General features: G+C 44.7%; 3 protein-coding genes and 1 long non-coding RNA gene across 10 annotated transcripts; 1 reads left to right on the forward strand and 3 right to left on the reverse strand.

The window, feature by feature from the left end:
* Window positions 1-164: 164 nt before the first annotated feature.
* On the reverse strand, window positions 165-4981 carry LOC123148415 (uncharacterized). Its single transcript, XR_006473820.1, has 3 exons — window positions 4848-4981; window positions 694-773; window positions 165-591 (listed from the first exon to the last, which is right to left on the reverse strand). It is a non-coding gene; the product is annotated as an uncharacterized lncRNA (long non-coding RNA).
* On the forward strand, window positions 4403-6684 carry LOC123148413 (E3 ubiquitin ligase BIG BROTHER-related). Its single transcript, XM_044567839.1, has 8 exons — window positions 4403-4532; window positions 4839-5001; window positions 5096-5303; window positions 5396-5460; window positions 5558-5632; window positions 5797-5927; window positions 6076-6187; window positions 6300-6684. The coding sequence occupies exons 2-8, from the start codon at window positions 4876-4878 to the stop codon at window positions 6339-6341; spliced, it is 759 nt and encodes a 252-aa protein (XP_044423774.1). The 5' UTR covers window positions 4403-4532; window positions 4839-4875; the 3' UTR covers window positions 6342-6684.
* A 111-nt stretch (window positions 6685-6795) lies between these two features.
* Window positions 6796-10459, reverse strand: LOC123148414 (uncharacterized). 7 transcript variants are annotated; one of them, XM_044567845.1, is made up of 5 exons: window positions 10156-10459; window positions 8994-9112; window positions 8761-8882; window positions 8430-8661; window positions 6796-7249 (listed from the first exon to the last, which is right to left on the reverse strand). In XM_044567845.1, the coding sequence occupies exons 1-5, from the start codon at window positions 10238-10240 to the stop codon at window positions 7241-7243; spliced, it is 567 nt and encodes a 188-aa protein (XP_044423780.1). In that variant the 5' UTR covers window positions 10241-10459; the 3' UTR covers window positions 6796-7240. The 7 variants fall into 7 exon arrangements, with proteins under 7 accessions (XP_044423780.1, XP_044423776.1, XP_044423778.1 ...); XM_044567841.1 differs by having other exon boundaries at window positions 8395-8661; window positions 10156-10458; XM_044567843.1 differs by having other exon boundaries at window positions 8321-8661; window positions 10156-10458.
* A 1346-nt stretch (window positions 10460-11805) lies between these two features.
* Window positions 11806-19857, reverse strand: LOC123148417 (probable transcriptional regulator SLK3). The gene is made up of 10 exons (XM_044567847.1): window positions 19624-19857; window positions 16668-17487; window positions 16461-16589; window positions 16018-16066; window positions 15155-15369; window positions 14960-15028; window positions 14212-14312; window positions 14011-14104; window positions 13797-13866; window positions 11806-13234 (listed from the first exon to the last, which is right to left on the reverse strand). The coding sequence occupies exons 2-10, from the start codon at window positions 17379-17381 to the stop codon at window positions 12042-12044; spliced, it is 2634 nt and encodes an 877-aa protein (XP_044423782.1). The 5' UTR covers window positions 17382-17487; window positions 19624-19857; the 3' UTR covers window positions 11806-12041.
* Window positions 19858-23560: the final 3703 nt, after the last annotated feature.

Raw genomic sequence — 23560 nt, forward strand, 5'->3', positions numbered from 1 at the left:
AAAAAGAGTCTCACCTTTACGTGTTGTGTAGTACAAGTACATCAGTCTAGATATCGAAAGCCGCCGCGTCGCTCTCTGCCCAAGGTGTGAACGTATGTCCAGACAGGACACTCCACAAGGGCACCTGTCAACGCCGAGCATTCAGATACATGTGAAATTGAGAATAACATTTCCTTTCATTCAGATCATTTTTGCAATTAGGAATTTATTTTCTGAGGCACAGTACTCTTGGTGAGCGAGCTACACAGATTAACCTGAGAAAGTTACCACCCCATCCTCAAGAACAGAGCTAAGCTAAGCCAAAACCATATCCAACTAGGCAGACAAAAAGTTATCCCCACCAACTAACACAAAATAGGTACGGTACAATGCCTTCTTGTCCCTGTCAAACTGAATTAACAACACAATGCGCTGAATCAGCTTGGCATCCTTCATTGCTCACCTGGTTGACTTGACCCCAAGTCTTTGGCCTCTTCCGTGGCGCGCAATCTTCTCAAAAGACGGCCACTAAGATTTTCTCGACGTCGAGATGTCGAGATCCAGCGTGGCCGGTTCCTGGTCACGCATGGTATGCAAGACGGTCCGCTGGATCTAGCGTGGCAGATTGCAGAGAAATAACATCGAATGGCTGTTAAATGGACACCTCCTGAGAAGACTGGCATGATAAATAATTGCACATAAACCTGGCTGTACCTCGAAAAAGGAAGAAGAGAAACTTGATTGTGCACGGCGCGAGGGCACGGTCCAGAACTGGAAGCAGAGTGTTCAATGCCCTGAAAAACAGAGAAAAGAACCAAGTTAAAACTAAAACCAGCTTCTAAACAGGCAGATATAACGAAAGTTAAGGAGAAACTGTCTCCGTGGGCTATTTTCTCTAGGTGATTGGCCGGAGCCCTGCCTAATTGTGGGTGTACACAGCTACAAATGGTAATTATCTGCACCAACTGACACAAAATAGTAGCGCTCCAACGTCTTGTCCCTGTCAACCTGAATGAACTAGGGACACGCCACAATGAGCTGAATAAACCAGCTTGTGTGTCCTCCATCACTCGGTTGGTTGACCCTGGACCCCAATTTTTGGGCCTTTCTTGGCAGTTGGCACCCAACCAAACTTGTCATGAGAAGGCCACAATGCGTCGAGATCGACGCAGGATGTCGAGATCTGGCGTGGCCAATGATCTTTCTCAGCCACACGTGGTTAGGGGGCGGTCGCTGGAGCCAGTTGGGAGATGGTGCACCTGATCCGGACACGGAAACGATGCCGGAGACACGAGCGAGAGGAAGAAGAAAGAAGATCACCAGGCAGAGATGCATGCCAAGAAAGATATTCCATCCTCGAACGAACGGTTAAAACTGAGTGTGCACGGACAGTAGCACACAGTCCAGATTCAGGAGCACGCTGGTCAATGCAGAGGGTTCAGACAGGCGAAAGTGACTGGGGGAACAAATTTCATCCATCCAAGGTCATTTTCACAGTTCAGACAAGCAAAAGTGACTTGATCGACGTGCTGACGGTAATACACAAGTGTATCCTTTTCTTTTTCTTTGTTACCAGAAAAGGGCCATGATGGGATTATTTGGTGGCGTCTTTTCAAAATGGCCGGTGTGAGGGTCCTGTGTTTTAATGACCGCTGAAAGAGATGGCCATTTCAAAAGAAGAAGAAAAACACTGAAGAGATGACACTGCTGTTGGTTGACCCTAGGCCCCAAGTCTTTGGCCTTTTCTTGGCACCAAAGCAATCTTCTCATCAGACGGCCACGGAGACTTGCTCGACGTCGAAATCGACGCGGGATGTCGAGATCTAGGCGTGGGCGGCGATCTTTGTTAGCCACACACACACATGGTTTGGCTAGGGGGCGTTCACTGTAGCCGATAATGTCACATGGCGCACCTGATCCAGACACGGGGACGACGCGAAAACGACGGCGGAGGCAACAGGAGCAGGAGGTAGAAGAAAGAAGAAGAAGAAGAAGAGGAGGAGGAGCCGCTGGTAGAATCTGGACCACCAGGAAGATCGCAAACAAAGATAAGTTCATCCCAAGAAAGGTGCATTCCATTTCATCCTCGAAATGGCGAATTCGCCACCTGAAAACAAGGATGGCACGATAAGCAACTGAAAATGAACTGACTGTGCATAGACAGGAGAGGACACAGTCCAGAACCCAGAGCACACACCGGTCAATGCTGAGGATTCAGATAGACAAGCAAAAGTGACCGGAAAGAAGAAATTACATTCAGGTCATTTTCACATCACGTAGGAACCGAGGCAGCGAATCGCAAGGCACCCGATACGATACGTCGCGCTCGCGGGATCCGACTCACTTCAAATGCAAATGCACCTCCCTACGTCAGTTTTTGCTTTTATTTTTTGCTTGTGCCACTAATAGAAGTTCTGTCTTTTTTTTCTTTTTGGCGGGGTGGAACAGAAGTTCTGTTCTTCCTCTATATATACTGGGATAATGCTGTCTACTTACCTGCCATTTTGAAACCAGATCCAGATCAGATAGACTGTGTTGATGAAAAATTGAGGGAGAAGGAGATAAGGGGAAGACTTGGAGGCCCCTGATTTTATGATAGAATATGACATCTGACTGTCCACATTTATAATAGTAGGCCACATAAATCACCTATCAGCTATGATCTCATAGATCTTGCTTCTCTCAACTTGAATTTGGAAAACCACTAAAAAAAACATGAATTAGGAACACAAGAAGCTGAATCAGCTTGACATCCTCAGTGTCCACATAATAGTAGTATATACATCAGCCATTACCCATGATCTCACAGATCTTGCATGCTTTCTCTCAGCTTGAACTAGGAACACAAGGAGCCTAATCAGCTTGACATCCTCACTGCCCATATAATACTAGGCTATGCACATCAGCAGGTAGCTATGATCTCATACATCTTGCCTCTTACCACTTGTATTAGGAGCATAGCTGAATCAGATTGGCATCCTCCATCACTCATCACCATTACTTAACTGTTGACCCTGAGCCCCAAGTCCTTGCCATTTTTCTTGGCACCCAATCTTCCGGTGTCGACACTTGAGAAGTTGAGATCAACACTGCTCAGAAAATCTGTCCCACAAAGATTTCTTTGACACGAGATGTCGAAATCGGTTGCGTGGTCGGTGCTCTTAGCCACATAAGACCGGTGCTGATTGGGCGAGGGAGGGGCCGCGAAAGGGATAGCTACCTAATCATGTGTGTTAATAATCATGTCAGTCTCTGGTTTGAACCTGTCAAGATTCTCCATACACTTGTAGCACCCAGTGGCAGATCAGCATTGAACATAGCAAACTTCTTAACCAAGTGTGTTTGCACATGACCTGGATGGAGCTAATCATGTAATTAGGAACCGTATATTACGGTGTTGTTCTATACTGTCTCATATAAGAGGATAAAAATATGTGGTCAGATGCAGGTCCATGAACATGCTCCTAGATTCAGAGGGTTGTCTGCATTATTGCCATTATTTTGCAGTTCCAAGGAAGCTACAGGCGGTTTTTATTATGATCCCAAGAGCATAAAATCTCTGTCTGAATTCAGCCCCATGTGACGCGTCTAGTTAACAACAACAGGAGCCACAACTACCGCTAAACTAAACAAATAATAAAGCCTCAAAATTAAGCAGCATGTGGTGGATGATGATCATTACAGTCAGGAGAGGAGACTTTGGAGTCGACGCCGGTGCTGCAACGAACAGCGACGTCGACGACCCGCCTGATGACGCAGCCGTGCCAAGTCATCGAAGTGAGGTCAGGATAAGCCAGTTGTGATCATGCAGCTGTTCACAACTGGAACCGGCATGACCTTAAGCGCAATTATCATGCATAACAACTGGTTAACAAGACAATCCTGAGTTGAACACTATAATTTAGTTCAGTTGGAGTATGCAGTGAACCTCTTGCTTGCCACCTGTGAAGGATAGGGACAGGATATCTTCAGGCCTAAGTCAGATCTCTTTCTGACCTAATACATGTGTTAATCTATAATTAGTTTTTTCATTGATGGGAAATACCAGGAATTCCTAGTGCATATGTTTATAAAAAAGAATGTGGTTAACATATGTAGAGGTAAAAAGAAAGGAAGGAGGAAGAAAAAATAAAGGCAGATCACAAAATCTGAGATGAAAGCTCCTCAACAGTTAGTTCAGTTGGGGTATGCAGTGAACAGAGACAGGAGGATTATCTTTAGGCCTAGCCTCTTTCTCCCTCTACACATTTTGTACATTTCCCGCGCCTCTCCCTTTGCATATATTTATAATTTGTTCATAAATTTATATACCGTCGGGGCCTCCTCCACAGCTCTTTTTTCTAGAAAAAACAGAGACGGCGAGAGCGGGCGGTCCGCGTATATATAAGTAAGCACTTTGGAGGCAGCTAACCAACCAACCACCCCCTCATTAACAAAGCACCCAACCATCCAACCTTGAGAAGGTGAGAGCTCAGCTGGGAGAAGAGAAGAGAACACAGGAGAAGAGCAGGAAAGGGAGATCATCATCAGGCTCTGAAGAAACGGAGAAAAAAGTAAGCATCTCTTCCAACCAATCCTCCTGTTCATGATTCTTCCCCCTTCCTCCCTTTTCTCCTCTTCATCGCAACGGAGCTCTGCGCTTCGCTTCCGCTCTGCGCCTTCGGTCTTCCGAACGAAAGATCCTCCTCAGAAATTATTACTGCTACTTCTTTTGCTTGTTCTAAAGAAAGAGACAGAGAATTCTTTTTCTTTCCTTTTTTGGAAGCAGAATTGTCATGCTCCATCAAGGAGGTTGGAATGAACCTGCTTCTTAATCAGAAACTATCTTTGATCCCAACTAACACTGGAGGTTGTTGTAGGTAACTAACCGGTGGTTGCTGCCTGACGCCGGCGGCCATGGCCACCGTCGGGCCGCCTGGCGCCTTTCGGAGGATCACCGTGCACTACAGCAGCACCGCCGGGGACGATGCCAACCACGATGACTTCCTCGAGTATGTGATCGGTGATGTTCTTCAACACCAGGTACGCTTCATATTAGCATCTGCACTTTTCAAGAAAAATTCTGTGGTCAACTGAAACCTTTTTTTTAATTAACAGTTCTCATTTGTTTTCTTAGGAGGGCCTGCACCAATCCTTCGGCACAGGGGCCCCTGGTGCATCCTGGAGCATGCATTGCTGCCATGGGGAGAGCAGCCGTGGCACAGCAGCAGAAACCTCAGGAACTTCAGATGAACAGATCGCAGCTGACCTCAAATACGCCAGGATGCTGCAGGAGATGGAAGATCTGGATGTGGACACGCCTCCCAACGACGACGAACAAGACGGTACGCGATGCTTTTGATTCAGTTCAGCCAAGGCACATGATGTTTGCTGATCATCATCTGATATATTGGTGTCTTGTGTGGCTTAAATTCAGATATAAGCTGTGTGCCTTCCCCATCTGACACCGATGATGACGATGACCGCGGCGACGAAGAGGAGGTGATTTATTATAGGAACCAATATTTGTAGTTGCTTGCTTGTTAAGCTAGTTATCTGCAGCTTGCATCAAACTAAAAATTCCAAGACCGGTTTGCAGACTGCTAGGCAGGATGATGATGATGACAACGACGACACCAACGACGATGTTGATCCAGACAACATGACATATGAGGTTTGTCTTCAATGAATGTCCCACAGTTTCTTTTTCTGTTACCCGTAAAGGCCCCGTTTGGAACGCGAGATTTCTTTGTCAATAAATAGCATGCCGCGGTTGGTTGTTTCGTCAGAAAATTTGTTTGCTGATTCCAGTCCCTTTTTTCTGCAAAAAAATTCCAGGAAAGGCAGGAACTGGTGGAATCAGTGGGAAATGAGAGCAGAGGTTTATCTGATGAGCTCCTGTCATACTTGGTGCCATGGAAGTACAGGTCAGGATCAGGGTTCTTCTCAAGGAAGACAAACCATGATGAGTGAGTCCAGAACCTTCTCAATCAAATATGAAATCCTTACTGATGATAATTAATCACTAGTGTATTGCTGGAAATTAGTTAATCTTTTGGCAGTAAATCTCTCTTTGTCACTGATGAATCTCTCTGTTTCTTCAACCAATGGATGCAGCACTTGTACTGTGTGCCTGTCTGCTTTCAGAAACCGGGAGAACATCATAACCCTGCCCTGCAAACATAATTACCACGCAAGTTGCATTAGCAACTGGCTCAAGATCAACAGGGTGAGTGTTAAAAATTGCTTCTTTTTTCACCTTTTGCCGAAGGTTGGAAAAAAGTCATGGCTTTGTGCAAAAGTGCAGTTGCTGATATGTGCTCAACTGTTTTGTGAAACAGACCTGCCCAGTTTGCAAGTATGAAGTGTTTGGGCCCTCCTAGCATGTCATCAGCAGCCAATCGAAGCTCACAAGGCGGCGACGCGTCATCGCGGCGCTCGCTTGCTACGCCTACTCATTCAGTACAAAAGAAAGAAAAGATAAAAAAAACAGAATTTTAGTTTGATTTCACTGTCAAAAGGAAGGAAAAGGCACACAAAAAACAGGTTTTTTTTAGTTTAAGTTCAAAAGCAGATATTTAGTTGGATTTCACTGTCAAAAGGAAAGAAAAGGAAAAAATATAGATTTTTAGTTTTAGTTTACTGTCCCAAAGGGTGTCTACCCCACTGTAATTTTTGGCATGTGCAAGTGTCCTGATGGTTCAGAAACTTATATTTTTCTGTCCTTGTCATGTTTGTACCTGCTATTGTGGTGCTGTGATGCTACACCTCTCTTGGATATGATACTACTTATGATGACAGGCCACTCAAGTCACACATGATAATAACAAAGGTATCTGAATGTTTCATCAGTCTAAGATCAGTTCCAGCAGCACAAATAAAAACCACAGCATGTCATTGTAGGTTAAGTTAATACTACAGGGTTGAACTGCTATCAAAGCCAACTCACACTCTCTAAGGTAACCGAAGGTTTCACCGATATATGATCACTAGAATGTTCCAGCGAAACAAGATATAGGAAAGAAAAAGAAAAACATGTAGTAATCTAATGGCAATTTCCAATCAATCATAACTCTTGGAGTAGTCAAACATAGGTTGGCACCAATGTGGTTTGTCACATGTTCCACGCATGAACAGCCTGCTCTCTGAGAGTTCATGGGTGATGAGATGGTCGAGATCGTCCATGCCGTGTACAGACTCCGCCATTGGAGTCAAACTTAGGTCGGCGATAACACAGTCTGTCACATGTTCCATGAAAATCCAGTCTGCTTGGGATAGTTCTTCAGGCCCTCTGCAGATGAACAGGCAAAATATTAAACATTTAAAGTTTGACTTGGCAAAATATTAACCAAAGGATAAACAGATCATCTGGACAAAGCAGGGTTGCTATGGCATAACTACAATAAAGCTACATTTTTAGAACCACAGAAATAAAAAAGACGGTGGGGATTGTGGAGAGATGGGCCCACTTGTCAGCAAGTGAGTTTGAAAGAAGGTGCTATGGTAAACATGAGGACTGCAATGAATTATGGTCTACAATTTAATCAGCTTTGGTGTTCTGCATCTGAAGACTGAAGCTATCTGTAACTTCAGTTTCAGTGCATAGATCAGCAAATGGATGATAAACAAAATAACAACCAGAGGGGGATTGGTTGTTACACACCCCAATTGCCAATGATCAGCAATATACACAACTTAACTAGAAAATGCCAGGAATCAAAGCACACTGTGTATATGTAGTAAACAGCTAAAAGAACCATGTGCAGCCTTTGAACCAAGTGTTAATCCCCAGTGCATGTAGCTCCCGCTTGCGCAGGGTCTGGGGAAGGGTCCGACCACTTTGGGTCTATTGTACGCAGCCTTTCCCTACATTTCTGTAAGAGGCTGTTTCCAGGACTTGAACCCGTGACCTCATGGTCACAAGGCAGCAGCTTTACCACTGCGCTAAGCTTTGAACCAAGTGTTAATCAAACAGAAAAAAAAATATGGGTAGTTGCTCCTTTTTTTATATGAAAAACAAATGAGATGAGAGGTTTCATCAAATATCTACTACTGCATTTGCATTCTTAACTGTAGATACCGAATTGTCAGTATTGCGAAATGCCAGAATGTTTGAAAACTTAATTAGCAAAAATAAAATATCTAGTGATGTCTGCACTGAGTGTAACAAGTATCCAGACTGTCCCAAGAACATCACAATGGATCAAATCAATATAATACCAATACTCAGGAATGCTCAAGTAAACCAGAGCATGGTAAAGGAATAACAAGAAGATGCAAAACTCAGGAAGAAAGATATGATTCTAGCAAAGAAAGGGTGACACCATAAAGAAAATCTTAGTATCACAGAATTTACTGTTACATCCTTCAGAAGACTAGGTGTGGGTGATTCTATCAGACTTCAAAATCAGTGGTGCCTGCAATTTCATGTATGACCTTGCTTATGGAACTCGTTTCAACTCTTCACTAACATGAACATCTGGGCATTCGTGCAACAACAGGAGAAGGTCCTTTGTAATTGTTTGGAGCTTGCTCTCCTCTGGTCGAAGATTATTCTTAAGAGTACTCTCGTGAAACAACTGCAGAGCACCCTGTCCTGAAATTTCTTGCACGAAGTTGTGCAAATCTTCAAGTTTTCCTCTACGCTGGGCGTCGAGCAGCCACTTTTCTTTAAGACTGTCGGAAAGACTAGCAAATGCACTGCTTGAAGGACAACAAAACGAAAATATAATAAATGAGAATGACACAAGAGGAACTTTATACGAGAAAACTGTTATTCACGCAACCAGAAATGCAATTTACCTAGTAATCCCCCGAACAAGACCCCACTTGTATCCAACATCCGCAGACTGCCTATGCCCAAGGTTGAACCCCTCTTGGGCAGCATCCTTCTGCCCTTCTGTTATACCATCCCTATAGCCCATCTACAAAGAAACCAAAAGCCTTACTTTCAAACTTTTTGGACATCACACAAATTCATGATTCATGACATCACACAAACTCTGTATCAAATTGAAGTCAAAATATTCACGTACCTTATGAAACTGGTCCTGCCTGTGGGTCCATTCTCTGTGTAAGCTGGAATCATGTCCTGTAGAATCTGAAGCATCACACCAGGAGTCATCATCTGCAGCAGCAGCATCTTCACCATTGCCTGAATCAAAATTGGTGGAAAACAATTAGCTGTGATGATATGGAATGCTATTTTTTTTTTGTTCAAACAGAAGCTACATTGTTAGAAACTGTATCCAAGTAACATACATGGCAACAAAAGACAGACAGAAGGTTGCAAAATCTAGTGATACTGCATCAGAACAAGGCTAGGGCACTATACCACAGAAAAAGACGGTGGAGATCGTGGAGAGATGGGCCCACTCATCGGCAAAGGACTTTAAAGGGACGGAGGTGGTGTTACGGTAAACATGAGGGATTATGGCCTACAATTTAATTGGCTCTGGTGTACTCAATCTGCAGCTTCTGCGGCTATCTGTAACTTTAGTTCAACGCATAGATCAGCAAATGGATGACAAACAAAATAACCATGAGAGGGGGCACCGGTTATTTCACACCGCAATTTACCCAGGATCAGCAATGCCCGCTAGATTTATGTCATGTACTCCAATACACACAACCTAACTAGAAAATGCCAGGAATCAAATTGGATAGGAATTGAAACAGGATGCACGCGCACGCGCACTGGCCGAAGCCTAAGAACTCCTACCTGGTTCTGTTAGAAACTTGTGAGTGATATACTATACTTATCATGTCGTCGTGAAGAACAGACCTCCCCTCCCAGGAGATATTCTGCATATGCGATCAGCAGATAAAATTATCATCATTCGGCCCTCATGTGTAACATCCAGAAATCCACAAATGCTCCTGGGCCCCTGTAACACAACTAGCCCCCCGTACGCACATATCCTATCCTATACCTCTACCGTACACACTACTATGTGTAGTTGCTCTGTTATCTGTTCTAGGCTGTGGCTGTCAAACAAAAATAGCTTCCTGAAAAAGAAAATTTTGAACCCCTCCTATATACCTCTACCGTACACACTACTCGTACTCTCTACTCTCTACTGCTGCTCTACTTGGTGATAGCCTCGCCAACGTCGAGCTTCACAAAACGGCGGAAACGCCGGTAAACTGGCGATATGGGACTAAACATGTACCAGCCGCAGCACGGCATCCTCCTACCACAGTGCACGGTCGACGCCGGCGCCTCCCGTCGCTCCGCAGGTCGCGCGTGGCCACCGAGGGGATCCAGTACGGCGGCCTCCATCCCCCTCGTCGTCTCCTGTCCCCGGCGACCTCCGCTGCCGTATCCCGCTCCAGCTGCCGGCTTCACCGCAATGGATCGGCGAGTGAACCGCGGCTTGGAGGGGGCCGACTGGTGGAGCCGGATTCCGGCGGGGTGGCCGGCGCTGTGTCAGATTTGGGGGTCGAGTAAGAAGAGGACGAGGCAGCTCGCGTCTTTTTTTTTTCTTTTCTTTTTTTACTTTTTGAGGCAGCTCGCATCTGTATCTCCTGGCCTGGCTACTGGGAGCCCATGTCCATGTGCGCCTATTGCGGGCCTTGCTGGACACGGCCGGGTAAATTCAGGCCCAACAAGCTGTGACCTCTCTGTATTTCTTCAATCAAAGGATAAAACAAATATTGCTCTTTTCTCATAATAACTTGGGGGCCGCTACGCGTCGGCCGGCGGGTTTTTTCAAAAGATCCGCCGCCTCGCGAGTCGCACAATTCAGTGGCTCAACGTCTCCCACTACTTCACAACAAAGGTTTTGTTGCAGAAACATTTGCAACAAAGGTAAAGTTGCAGAATATTTTTTTTGCAAATAGGTTGTGTTGCGGGATTTATTTTTTTGCAACAGAGTTCTTGCCGTAGATTGTTTTCCAACAGAGATTTGGTTGCAGTTTTTCTTTTTTTACAACAGAGCTGATGTTGCATAGCTTGTCTAAGTTGTAGTGGTCGTCTGCCGCTATGATTTGCAACACCGCTGCTGTTGCAAGAAAAGGTAAAGGGCACATGATAGGCAAGGGAAATAACGGACTGTGTGCTAGCGTGCGTGACAACGCATGGATCAAAGCATTTCCCTAGTAACTTTGCTTCTTCTCGTTTTTTGCAAGAAACCCATAGTTTTGTGTGCATGTGCGTGTGTGTTTCTGCCGGTGCATGGTAGATACGTGCTATTTTGTGAATTCGCGGCTTTTGATTTTGACATTTTCTGTTACACATGATTTTTGTGACATAGACGCGAGCTTTTCTCCTTCTTGCAAAATAAAGGAGAAACAACTGATTGTGAAATGGATAACCAACTACAGTCAAGTAATAACGGAAATCGCATCATAAGGGTTCAAACATAATATATTTTTCATGTTGACAGCGACCTATAACATCATATATAACTATAATTCATTCACAGTAAACTTCACAAACGATTATTTCACATGCTTTTTTTTCATTTGTGAAACAGACCTGTCCTTTCTGCTAAATATGAAGTCTTTTGTGCTTCCTCCTAGCATGCCATATCACAAATCACAAAAGAAGAAGAAAAAAAAGCAATAAAGTCTTCCATTTTCAAAGAAGAGAATGGGCAGAAGAAGAAACACATCAGCTTTTAGTTGGAAAAAAATATACTGTCCTCACTGTGATATTTGGCATGCACAAGTTGTCCTGATGCTTCACAAGCTTATAATATTATCAAGGTTTTCATGCCATGGTCATGAGTATGCCTGCTACTACTGTAGTAGTGTAGTTCTGCAATACTAGTTGCTACACCTCTCATGGATATATGATGGGTTTAAGAACAGATGGCAGGCCAAACACTGGTAAGAAGATAACACTGGCACAAATGACAACCACAGCATGTCATTCCATACTAGTTAATAACACTGGGTTGCACTGCTATCCAAACCAACTCACTCTCACATAACTGAAGGTTCACCAATCTATGATCACCAGAGACTGTTCCAGGCAGCGAAAAAGAGCTCGAAAAAAGAAGAAAAACTTTTAATAATCTACCGCGATATCACCATCAAGCACAGCTCTCAGAGTAGCGAGACTCTAGTTGACAATGATGTCAGATGTTCCACGAGAAGCCGCCGTCTCCCGGCTGCTCCCCCATGAACAGCCCGCTCTCCACGAGTTCGTGGGAGATGAGATGTTCCAGGTCGTCCATGTCGTGCACAGACTCCGCCTTTGGGGTCGCCGCCGCATTGCCGCCAGAAGCGGCCGGGTTGCTGCTCACTGACTTGAAACTGCTGCTTCGCTGGACCATGCCAGCTCCGCTGTTGATCAGATTACTAGGCCCCGTCATACCCATCGGAGCGGCACCCTTTGCTGTGCCGTTATTCATGTGCTGTGCCTGCTCTGCGCTAGCAGCGCTGTTGGTGACCGCGGCTCCGGATGTGAGACCACCATTTGCATTGGGAGTGCTAGGAGACTGCTGCTGCGGCTGCGGCTGTTGATGTTGCTGCTGCTGCGGCTGTTGATGTTGCTGCTGCTGCGGCTGTTGATGTTGCTGCTGCTGCGGCTGTTGATGTTGCTGCTGCTGCGGCTGCTGCTGTTGCTGTTGTTGCTGCTGCTGCTGATGGTGTTGCTGCTGCTGCTGATGGTGTTGCTGCTGCTGCTGCTGATGATGATGATGAGCAAGAGCGCGACTATTGGTATTCTTGGCTTCTTGCAGCAGCTGATTGATCACATGCTGCTGGAATTGTGGACTAGCACCCAGGCCTTGGAAACTGTTATGCTGGTGCTGGGGCATACCTTGCTGGAATGACATGGGATGCTGGAATTGCCCAAGCTGAGACGCACGGAACGATCTAGATGCTTCCAGCTGAATGCCACTGTGCACTGCTGTAGGACCTTTGAAGATACTCGATGCCTCCTGCTGAAGCAAACTTTGATTTGGGCTCGAGCCTCTAAGCATATTCTGGTAATTATTTAGCGCAGCAGCATTCTGAGATGCCTCCTGCTGGAGCAAACCCTGATTTGCGCTTGAGCTTCTGAACATATTCTGGTAACTGTTCATTGCCGCAGCATTCTGTGATGCCTCCTGCTGCAGCAAACCCTGATTTGCACTTGAGCTTCTCAGCATATGTTGGTAATTGCTTTGTGCTGCAGGATTCTGCGGATTATTACTAATTGCTCCAACACCTGGAACCTCGTTATTCACATGGGGGCTCATTTCTGTTTTGACTGCCTTTGAGTCATGCAAATTCTGCACCGTGAGCTTTGGTCCAGCAGTTTGCTTGGGATAGTTCTTCAGGCCCTCTGCAGATGAACAGGCAAAATAGTAAACATTTAAACTATCTCACGGATCAATGGGCAAAGCAGGGTCACTATCATCACAAATGTTTCAGTTGTTATGATTTGCTGTTATCAGCAGCAAATATGATGAAGCCCTAAAGGTGGCATACGATGTTTAGCTCCACACTGTTTGCATCACAACCAATTTGTACATGTTCAAGCTCACAGTCCGCATCTCTCACTAGTTCAGACATTGGATTACAACCAAATTTGCATGATATTAGCTGAGTTTTTGGCTCAGCTGGAGTTTGAACATAGTTTCTATTCATGTAGATGTTTCTTATGAAGTACTAAATCCGTACCAAAATATAAACATGTTTGTAGGCTAGCCTACACAAATGTTTATATTTTGGTATGGAGGTAATACAATAGATCATGCATTATGGCTTAACTTTTTGGAAGAAACCAAAATGCTATGCTTAGTTCTACCATATTCATGAGAATCACTAATCAAAACTGTTTTATGGAAACTAAATACAACACCTAGTAGGTACTAAAGACGATTGGTGTATGTGCATGCTCCTACCTATAGGGCCGAGCTTGTTCTTGTGGCTGAACTCAATTAGATCCTTCATGTGATTCACCACCTCTGATATCTGCCAAGAGGACATAAGAAATCAACGTGCCATAATGCACATATACAGAATAAAACCATATAATGCACGCCATGTGGAAAATATCAAGACTACAAAATATTGAACAAATAGGAAGGTAAATACTACTTAGGGAACTCCAGTTACCTGCAAACAGCGAACATATCTTTTAGAAAGACCATGTTCATTTAGGCTGTGGTGATCAATATTTTTCGCTAGTTGACGTGATGCTGATGCAAACCTATAAATTTCATACAAAAAAAGAATTTACATGTAGTGATTAGAATATCAGAAATTCAACTCTAGAGAGAATCAACTACATATTTGTGTGACTTTAGTTTTACTAACTCGTTGCAAGCCTTTTGTGCCTCATCGTTCGATAGGCCAGCAGGTCCATTTTTAGTGACAGTAGCTTGATAACTCTGGGTAGCACGCAGCATATGTGTAACCTGAAAAAACAAAAAGCAGGTGCATAAGAAATATATAGAAGGGTACTAAAGTTAAAGCACATCTCACAAAGCCACAGATTAAGATTTATAATTATGTGGACTGGTTGAATGCCTGTGCTTTACCACTTCCTACAAAGTAAAAAATAAATCCATTTGGAAGAAAAATTTATGAAAAAGACAGGAAGCTTTCAAATTGCAAAACCATAAAATAATCATAGTGATTTAGAACCACAAAACAAGATGGCAGAGATGGTTTAGAGATGTCCCTACTTGTAGCAAGTAATTTTGGAAGGTGCTATGGCAAACATGAGGATTGCAATGAATTATGGCCTACTCTAAAGGTGGAGTATAATTTAATCGTCTTTGGTGTTTCCGCCTGCAGCTATCTGTAACTTAGTTGAGTAGACAGTTATAAGCAAATGGGTGATGAACATAGTAACCGTGGGAGGGATCTGGTCTTTTCACACCCCAATCACCCAGGAGAAGCAATGCCCATTAGATTTACGTCATAAACACAAAACTACAAGATGCCAGGCATCAAATCACACTGTGTATATGTAGGCGACAGCTCAACCATATGCCTTTGAACCAAAGGTTAATCAAATTGGAGATGGAACAGGAATCCCATACTGGTCTAAGAGCTTTACCTGCTCTGTTAAAAACTTGCGAGTGACATACTCGTCGTGTTTCCGTGAACAAAACTCCCAGGACATAATCTGCATATGCAATTCAGCACATAAGAATGATTCACATTTCGAGATATCCACAAATCCACAAATGTTCAAGAAAGGACACCCAAAAGGTGCTCTGGTATGGGCTAGCTACTACAACTAGGAACATACCTTTAGTTCTGGAGTGAATATTATTCTCAGTTGTCCCTCATGTGTGACATGTTGGTGATCGTAGATGCTCTTCTGAACAACTTTAGTATGCTCCAGGAGCAGCAGTCCGTTGGGCAACCGGAACTCGTTCGGCATGTCAAGGAATAGATATTCATCCTTAACACCGTGGTCAAATCTAATTTGACAGAGTCTAGGAAGTATTTCAGAGGTAGCCTCTGTATAGTAGATAAGAGAAAGGGGGGAAATTGGGTGAGCTCAAAAATAATACATATTGATATTAAATTGCAGAGGAGAACTTAAAATCCTATTTATGAGAATTGCACAATGAAGAGGCAAAACAGAAAGAGTCCCAAAAACAGGCAGTCAAGGTGTTCATCTAAAAAACAGGAGGGGCAAAGCGCATGATAACAGAAAGAAGGCTTTGCTGTGGAAGAAATAAAATGCCAACACTATGAGGCTATTCTTCATTCATGACAGTAACACACTATTATGATAAGGTATTGAGTACTGCTCCAGAGAGTTAACAAATTCACAAGATACTTTTATTTGCACTCTTGATACTTAATGGCTTCCTTAGAATTCTGTAAAGCTACATTTATTTGCACTCTTGATGCTTAATGGTTTAATGGCTTCCTTAGAATTCCGTAAAGCTACATTTATTTGCACTCTTGATGCTTAATGGTTTAATGGCTTCCTTAGAAAGTAATACTGTTGATTGTCTTCTGTAAAGCACAAGACATGTACAAAAATATTGAACTTGGCAAATAGAGGAATAACAGAATAAGCACAAACAAATGAGCATTCATACTCAGTGAGCAATCTTGAAGGGAAATGTGCAAACAATCAAGGATATAACATTTTACCATATCCTTTCCCCGAATGTGTATTACAAATATCACAACGCCATGTACCCTGTAACAAGGAAAGAATAGGAGTGTGAAATTTCATAGATCTTATACAACATCAAGGAATAAGTACCCTGGATATCGACCATGCATGCAGAGCAGACAAAGAATCAGCTTTATCAGCTATCATTGGGTTTATTACACAAAATAGATATATACAATTAAAATAGCCATTGCAGGACGGTTTCAAAGTTTCAATTAAAATAACTAGTGCAGGCTAAAACAACAAATATTTCCTCAAGAGGCTACACATACAAATTATGTTTCTCACTGCCATCAAAGGTAATTGATAATAAACAGTGTTGATTGTTGAATAATCCTAGCAGAACTTTAAAAAGATGGTGTATGATACTATATAAACATTTATTCAACATAATTTCAGATATGAAATTTTTACTAACCGGGGATGTCTGTGGAATAGCAGCTGAGGTATTCCCTGGTTTTTCATATGATGACACACACCATCTCTCTCTTGATCGTGGTGCAAAATATTCATCAATGAGCTTCCTCCAGTATGTTATGGGATTATTCTACAAGAAAATTTTGAGTAAATTGTACTTCCATTGTTGTGTACCTTGTAATAAATGTATGAAAATACAGAAACTCACATCTGGCCGGTAACGCTTGTGATACAAATATTGCATTAACCTTCGAGAACAAAGCCCACTCTCAACGGGAGTCCTAACAGGTCCAGCTAGCTCAATTCCAGGCTGTGCTGGCGGCGGCCTCAACTGTGGCTGCCGAGGTATGCCAACTTGAGAATGTTGATGCTGAGGAAATTGTTGCGATAACTGATGCTGCTGTTGTTGCTGAATTTGTGCCAGTTTGTGCTGCCGGATCAAGGCTTGAAGCTGTGGGTTATGTTGGCCCTGGAGATGAAGAGAACTCTGACCTTGGAGCAGCTGTTGAATCAACTGTTGTTGCAAGATATCATCTTGCCGAATATCAACTCTTGGCTTCTTTTGAGCATGAAATGCGGCGGCAGCATCAATCACAGGTTGTGATGTTACACTACATGCTCTCCGCTTCTGCATCTGCTCTTGGGGTGGACTTTGCTGCATGATGGAGCCATCAATGACTGAAGAGCCAGAAATGTTATTGGACGAAAACGACATCGGAGAGGCAGGAAGGCGCATGAATGAATCAGCATTCATGCTCGTACTTTGCTGAAACTGGGCACCTCCAGAAAGTGATGAGTTGCCATCGGTCACCAAAGAGCTAACACCAATGCTTGGCCCAGAGGAATTTGTAGTACTAACTGGAAGGCTACCATTCATGTCCCTGGGAACAAGTCCAAGGTTGGAGCGTGGGGCCCCGGACATGGAGGTCAGCAGGGTTGAGACTGAACCATCACCTTGAAGAATCTTGCTTAATGGGCTAGAACGTCCCTGGAAACTAGCAAGGATCTTCGGATACTTTCGCTGGAAACTGCAAAGTGTAATTATCAGTAATTTTGAAGTAATGCAAGCAAATCAAGAAAACAGTCACCACAAAATTTCTCAGCCAATGAGCTTATGAACCAACAGCCAGGATGCATAATTCAAAGTTACTAACTTCTAAGTCTCAAAATTAGGAGGACCCGTTTCAGGACATCAATGATAAAAATAGCCATCATCAAAAGGCAAGTGTTAATCCAATCTAAGAGATGAAATACATACATCGACTTATCTTCCAAAAAGAATACAGGTTATATGGCCAACGTAAAAGAAGCCAGAAAGAACACAAATAGAGAGGAAACAGGGCAAGAGAAGTTGACCGAGACAGGATATTTCATTTGAATTACTAACTAGCACATAATACAATCAATGCAAATTGCAACTACACGCTCGCATGATCAAGTTCCTAACAGCAAAGAGAGTTGCTTTCTATTCACCCTGACAAAAGGAAAGCACAAGACAAAGGGAGCTGGTAGTGAGAAAAGTTGAGCGATGTACAGTCTCATGCAAGCTTGCAAGATATCACAAACCAAACAGTAAAAAAGAGAAGGTAAGAGAAAATCACAGGAACACAAACACACCTAGTTCAATTAGAAGAAAATACAATCTTGCATGATCACCTGCCACTTTGTTTGGATATTTAACTACAGAAGACTATGAAGGACTGCGACTAAAACAAGAAACCCTGATGATAAACAAAAACTGCTTCAAAACCTAACTAAAAGAGGACACAGCAGATAGACTGCCTAACCTCAGAAACTGGAAGAGAAGGTCAATGTAATGAATAAAAAGATTTAACTCGCCAAGGAAAAGAAAAAAAATACAGAAAGGAGACAAATTGTATCCTTCAATGCAGAAACAAGCTGTCATTTTTTAAGGTGGTCATCGGTTACAGTGAAATATTCCACAATAACACAATTTGGATACGAGTGTTAACTTCTGCCGCAGCTCTCTTAGAGGTGATTGATTTATTTTCCCCTGCTGGTTCCCAAAAATTGGTTAATTTCTTTCTCGAAATCGCCACACCCCACGCCAGGTGGGGCCCAGATGTCGGTAACTCCAAGGGAGGAAGCTACATGAGCTCGCGCGACACGGACCGAACAAGAGAGAACCCGTGGGCCCACGTGTCAGTGGCGTGGCTCCCTCTAATGTAACGTAAAAGAAAATCACAGGTACACAAACCCACCTAATTCAGTTAGAAGATACCCTAAAAAAAATTCAGTTAGAAGAAAAAATACAACCTTGCATCATCAACTGCCACTTGGTTTGGAATATTTAATTACAGACTATGGAGGACTGCAACTAAAACAAGAAACCCTGATGATAAACAAAAACTGCTTCAAAACCTAACAAAAACAGGGCACAGCAGATAGACCGCCTAACCTAAGAAGCTGGAGAGGAGGTCAAAGTAATGGGAATAAGAAGATCTACCTCACCAAGAAAAAGACAAAAAAAAATACAAAAAGGAGATGAATTGTATTTTAAGGTGGTCATCAGTCACAGGGGAATTCAAAGATTCATTGAAGGGGGGTGAGCAAATTTCTGCAACAACACAAATTGGATACTGCGCGTTAACTTGTGCCGCGGCTTTCTTAGAGGTGATTGATTATTTCGCCCTGATGGTTCCCCAAAATCGGTTCCACGCCGCATTGTGCCATGACAGAGCTCGCCCCTAACTAACTCCACACCAGCTCGTAGTACAAAAGCTGCAGGCAAACCGATGCTACTGCCGACCTACACAGGTAGAGAAAGAGAAGGCAAAACTTTGAGAGCTCCCCAACAACTCAAGCAACATCAGAGGCAGTATTCCTCTCAAGATCCAGAGAATTTGTGGGTTCGGAGAAATTCGACGCTCTTTCCAGCTCTCGCTTTTGGTGGGCTCTACACCTTTCCTAGCGCAAGAAGAGGATTTTTTTTTCCGCCCCAAATTCCCGGCGCCGCCGCATTGGGCCGTCTCCACGGCGGAGAATCCCCCCTGTTCGCCCCCGCCGCATCAAGAACGCGCGCGGGCGCGAATCCCCTCGAAGCAGCCGTGCGGATTGAGGCCGGGCCATGAGTCGAACCAATCTACTAGTACTACCAGCAGCGCAGATATCACCAACCGAGTGCGGTGCGGAGAAATCCTCACCTCGGGAGCGAGCTCGCCGGCGGCGCGGTCGTGGCCGGCCGCTGTTCGTCCTCCTCCGCGACGCTGCCGCTCGTTGGTCTCGTGCTCGGGATATTATTCTGGCGTTTGCTTTCCCCTTTTTATTCTAGCGTGGTTCTTATTTCTTCTCCTCCGCTTCTGGTGGCTGCGTGCGGGCGGCGGCGTCGCCGGCGGGCGGGCGAGGGCGGCCGGGTTAAATAGATTCGCGGGGGGTGCGACCGGGGCCGGGGCCGTGGTGACCGCCATTGACGGGTCGCGCGGGGCCCACCCGCGCCATCCCAGCCCTCCGATCCGGATCCAACGGTGGCCACTCCCACGTGGCCGCCCGCGATTGGCCGGGTGGTGGGGACGCGCGACCGGGATCGGGGAGGTCGGCCCGCGCTGCGCGCACGCGGGCCGGCGCACACCGCGCGGCACGCGGGCCAGGTGGGGCCGCTCCGTCAGCGGCGCGGACGGTGGGTGGGTGCGACGGGACCGTGTGCTCCGAGCGGAAAGCCACGAGCGCGAGCGCGGGTCGCGCGCCGTGGGCCCAGAAAGAACCCGCAGGCCCACGCGTCAGCGGCGTGGGTCGCTTTACGGCTGGCCGCGAGCTGGTGCGCGAAATAAACGGGGGGTTTCTTTTCAGCTGGGAGGAGGGCTACGTGCACGCCGCCTCAGCCAACTGACCTGCGGGCCGGGAAGCTTCCCGGCCCCGCGTGTCAGCGCGGGTGCAAGGAGGCGGGTGCGTGTAGCTTTCCGCCCTTTTTCCTTCTCGGGCCGACTGCTGCACATCATTTGCCCAGGGGCGAATTCGCTACGCGCACGCGGGGTCGGGTCGCTTGCTTTCTGGGGCGGTTGCTTTGCGAGGGGGGAGAAGGAGGGTGGGGCCGGCTGTTTGAGTTTGACTAGTATCGTACGATTATTATTATTATTTTGTGCTTAATAAGGTGATAATTATGGTGTGCTAGGCTAGGCTGGGCCGACCATCGTAGGGGTCGCTTTGGCTGATTATTGTGGCTCACATGTTTGTGGAGGGAGGCGACGTGATCATAGGACTGGTAGGCGTTTTGGTACCAACAACAACAACGAGAAACAAAACATATACACAATGGCAGGGTCTTATCAAACAAAAACTATGCATTAGCTTTTCTCAAAAAAAAAAATGTCTTGGTTGATTGATGGGCATTGCACATGTTTATCTGTTGCGCGGAACCGAAATGTTTCACCGATAACTTCACGGAAAGGCCTACGAATTTGTGCATGGTTAGTCAAGAAACTCATGGGCTCGGAGAGCGGGTTGTAATGCTTTTGTCATCGTGGTCGAATGCTTTTGTCGCCAACATATGAGCCTCCGAGGTCGTTTTGGTCAAGGCCGGTACATTCCCATTCACTTCATTGCTTGTCATCGTCGCTTTAGTCATCTTCGAAACGCTAGCACATCATCCTAACCCTAGCACTGGCCGTCATGGATCTTGCATTGATCGCATGATGGAGCGGTTGAGACTGATCGGGATGACTCATTGATTTGGCTTGATTGGCCAAACATTACTGAGCGGGGATCCTAACCCTAACCCTAGCCCTAGCCGTCACGTTCTTGCATCTGTGTCCTGACCGAGCGGGGATCAAGACGACTCGTTGTTTGGCTTTGGTGGCCAAGCATTACATATTTTTTTCCTTTCCTTTTATAATCCACCCCATCACTAGTTGTTGTGTATTTTATGAATGTAGTGCCCATGGAATACATCGCCAGCCTGATGGGTGTGCCTTTCTTGTCAGTTTGGGGACCGTTTCTTGGAAAATACCACATTGTGCCAACAAGTTCGTTAAATATAGGGTATTTCATAAAAAAAATCTCAAATTATGTAGTTCCCTTGGTTAAATGGTGTACTGGGGTGGTCGTTATAAGAATATCCCATGACGATGGGGGTTGGTACTCATTCTTGCTCTAGGCTAAGCAACTCCATTCGTGGATGGTTCGGCGGCCTTCGATATGTGGACAACTCGCTTTTTTCTGGAGCATACGTGGTGTATTAAACACTACCCCCGTCCTAAAATATTTTGGGATGGAGCTAGTATTTGTCGGTTGTGTCTCCATCTGAAGATTGTTTTGTTTTCATATTCTTATGGTGCTTTATCCGTGGTGGAGGGATACTTTGACATTTTGCTAGTTTCAAAACATTGTTTCAGTTTTTTTTGCAGGAAACATTGTCTGAGTTAGGAAAATAATATCTTGGTTCATCGGCGGGCATTGAACATGTTTATCTGCTGCGAGGAACACAAATTTCTCACTGAAAACTTCATAAAAAATGCCTAGGAATTGGTGCGTGGTTAGTCTGAAACGTATCTTCCTTGAGATAATGTTCTAGCTGCCCTCGCAGCGGCTTACTCATGGGCCATATCTAAAAGAGACGACAAAACATTCGACCGCGACACTCGCTCGAACTCAACATGAAAATGAATGTTTTGTCGTCAACGCATTCATCTTCGAGGTTGTCTTACCTCGATCGATACATCCACTTCACTTCATTGTATGTCGTCGTTGCTTCAATCGCTTTCGAAATGCTACCACAACATCCTAAACCTAACCCTAGCCGTCATGGGTCTTGAATTTGTCTATTGACGGAGCAGGATCGAAATGACTCATTGATTTTGCTTGAGTGGCCAAGCATTACATACTTGCTTTTCCTTTTTATAATCCACCTCTCGTTGTGTATTTTACGAATGTGATTCATGTGGAATTCATCGCCAGTTTGACGGGTTGGCCTTTCTAGTCAGTTTGGAAGCTGTTTCCTGAAAAGGAGCACCCCACAGTGTCTAACAAGTTCGCTAAATATAAGGTATGCTGATCTGAATATTTCTCAAATTGTGTACTGCCCGTGATTAAATGGCATAGTGAGGCGGTCGGGAAAAAGAATATCCCATGGTGACCAAGGTTGGTAGTCATTCTTGCTCTAGCGTGAGCAACTCCATTTGTCGACGGTTCGGCAGCCTTTGATATGTGGATGACTTGCTCTTATGAGGTGTATTACATATTGTCAGTTGTGTTTCCAACTGAAGATTGTGTTTTTTTTTTGCATAAGTTCTGGTGTTTTCCCTGTGGTGGCTACTTCGACATTTTGCTAGTTTCTTTGTTTATTTTCCGTTGTTTATTTGTTGTTCATGTTGCTTGCAAGTTGTTTTTCGGTATCTTGTACCCGCCGTTCGAGAGTTTTCTTAAATTAAAATTTGGCATTGTCGTATCATTTTCTTTTTTTTTGTGTGCGAATCGGCATTGTCTTTTCTTGTAAGGAAAAAAATTCTTTAAGAGTGCAAGTGAAATTCACTCGAACAAAAAAGAAGAGATGAAGGTATTTGCGATCGATCGGTCGAGTGCGTGCGTCCCTGGGTTAGCGATTGGTAACCCCTGGAGATTAGCCAGTTACGTGTACAGTTGGGCATGCGAATTAGGATGGCAGCACATCCATCCATCCATCCTTCGCGAGGACGGCACACGTGAGCGCGTGACGAGGCGGAGGTCAATTAGTCGCCAATCCATCGCTCTCGTCCTGCACATGCGCTTGCATGAGATTCGTCTCCATCGCGTACGGCGTACCTCTACCGCCCATTTTACACGCATCACCCCACCAAAAGGGTTTTCCACGTAGAAAACAAATCATTATCCTGGCTTTGTTGTGTGTGTTTCTAATACCTCTAAGTAAAACCAAATAAACATATATGGTTGCCACCGTACTACATATACTCCTAATTACTTCTTTTTTGAGGAACAAGTTAAGTCACGAAAATTTCCTGGCTGCAGTCTGCACGGTTAAAATGCTCCAATATTCGTTTTTTCTTTTCTTTTCAGGCCGTGCTCCCGCGGCTTGCTCGAGCCTCGCATCGGACATGCGTGTGTGTTGCTTCGGGACGTCCTATTCAGCGCGTTCAGCGCCGCTGAATCAAA

Source organism: Triticum aestivum, chromosome 7A (genome assembly GCF_018294505.1).
Source record: "Triticum aestivum cultivar Chinese Spring chromosome 7A, IWGSC CS RefSeq v2.1, whole genome shotgun sequence".
Lineage (NCBI taxonomy): Eukaryota > Viridiplantae > Streptophyta > Magnoliopsida > Poales > Poaceae > Triticum > Triticum aestivum.

Excerpts from the sequence above, each read along its gene's own strand:
- LOC123148414 (XM_044567841.1), bottom strand. The coding sequence starts at position 10,240 with ATGGAGGCCGCCGTACTGGATCCCCTCGGTGGCCACGCGCGACCTGCG. Across the intron at positions 9,113-10,155 it reads GGCGTCGACCGTGCACTGTG|GCAATGGTGAAGATGCTGCT; the intron begins GTAGGAGGATGC and ends ATTTTGATTCAG. Across the intron at positions 8,883-8,993 it reads GGCAGGACCAGTTTCATAAG|ATGGGCTATAGGGATGGTAT; the intron begins GTACGTGAATAT and ends GTTTCTTTGTAG.
- LOC123148417 (XM_044567847.1), bottom strand. The coding sequence starts at position 17,381 with ATGTCCGGGGCCCCACGCTCCAACCTTGGACTTGTTCCCAGGGACATG. Across the intron at positions 16,590-16,667 it reads ACAAGCGTTACCGGCCAGAT|AATAATCCCATAACATACTG; the intron begins GTGAGTTTCTGT and ends ATTTTCTTGTAG. Across the intron at positions 14,105-14,211 it reads GCACAAAAGGCTTGCAACGA|GTTTGCATCAGCATCACGTC; the intron begins GTTAGTAAAACT and ends TGAAATTTATAG.
- LOC123148413 (XM_044567839.1), top strand. The coding sequence starts at position 4,876 with ATGGCCACCGTCGGGCCGCCTGGCGCCTTTCGGAGGATCACCGTGCAC. Across the intron at positions 5,002-5,095 it reads GTGATGTTCTTCAACACCAG|GAGGGCCTGCACCAATCCTT; the intron begins GTACGCTTCATA and ends TTGTTTTCTTAG. Across the intron at positions 6,188-6,299 it reads ACTGGCTCAAGATCAACAGG|ACCTGCCCAGTTTGCAAGTA; the intron begins GTGAGTGTTAAA and ends TTTGTGAAACAG.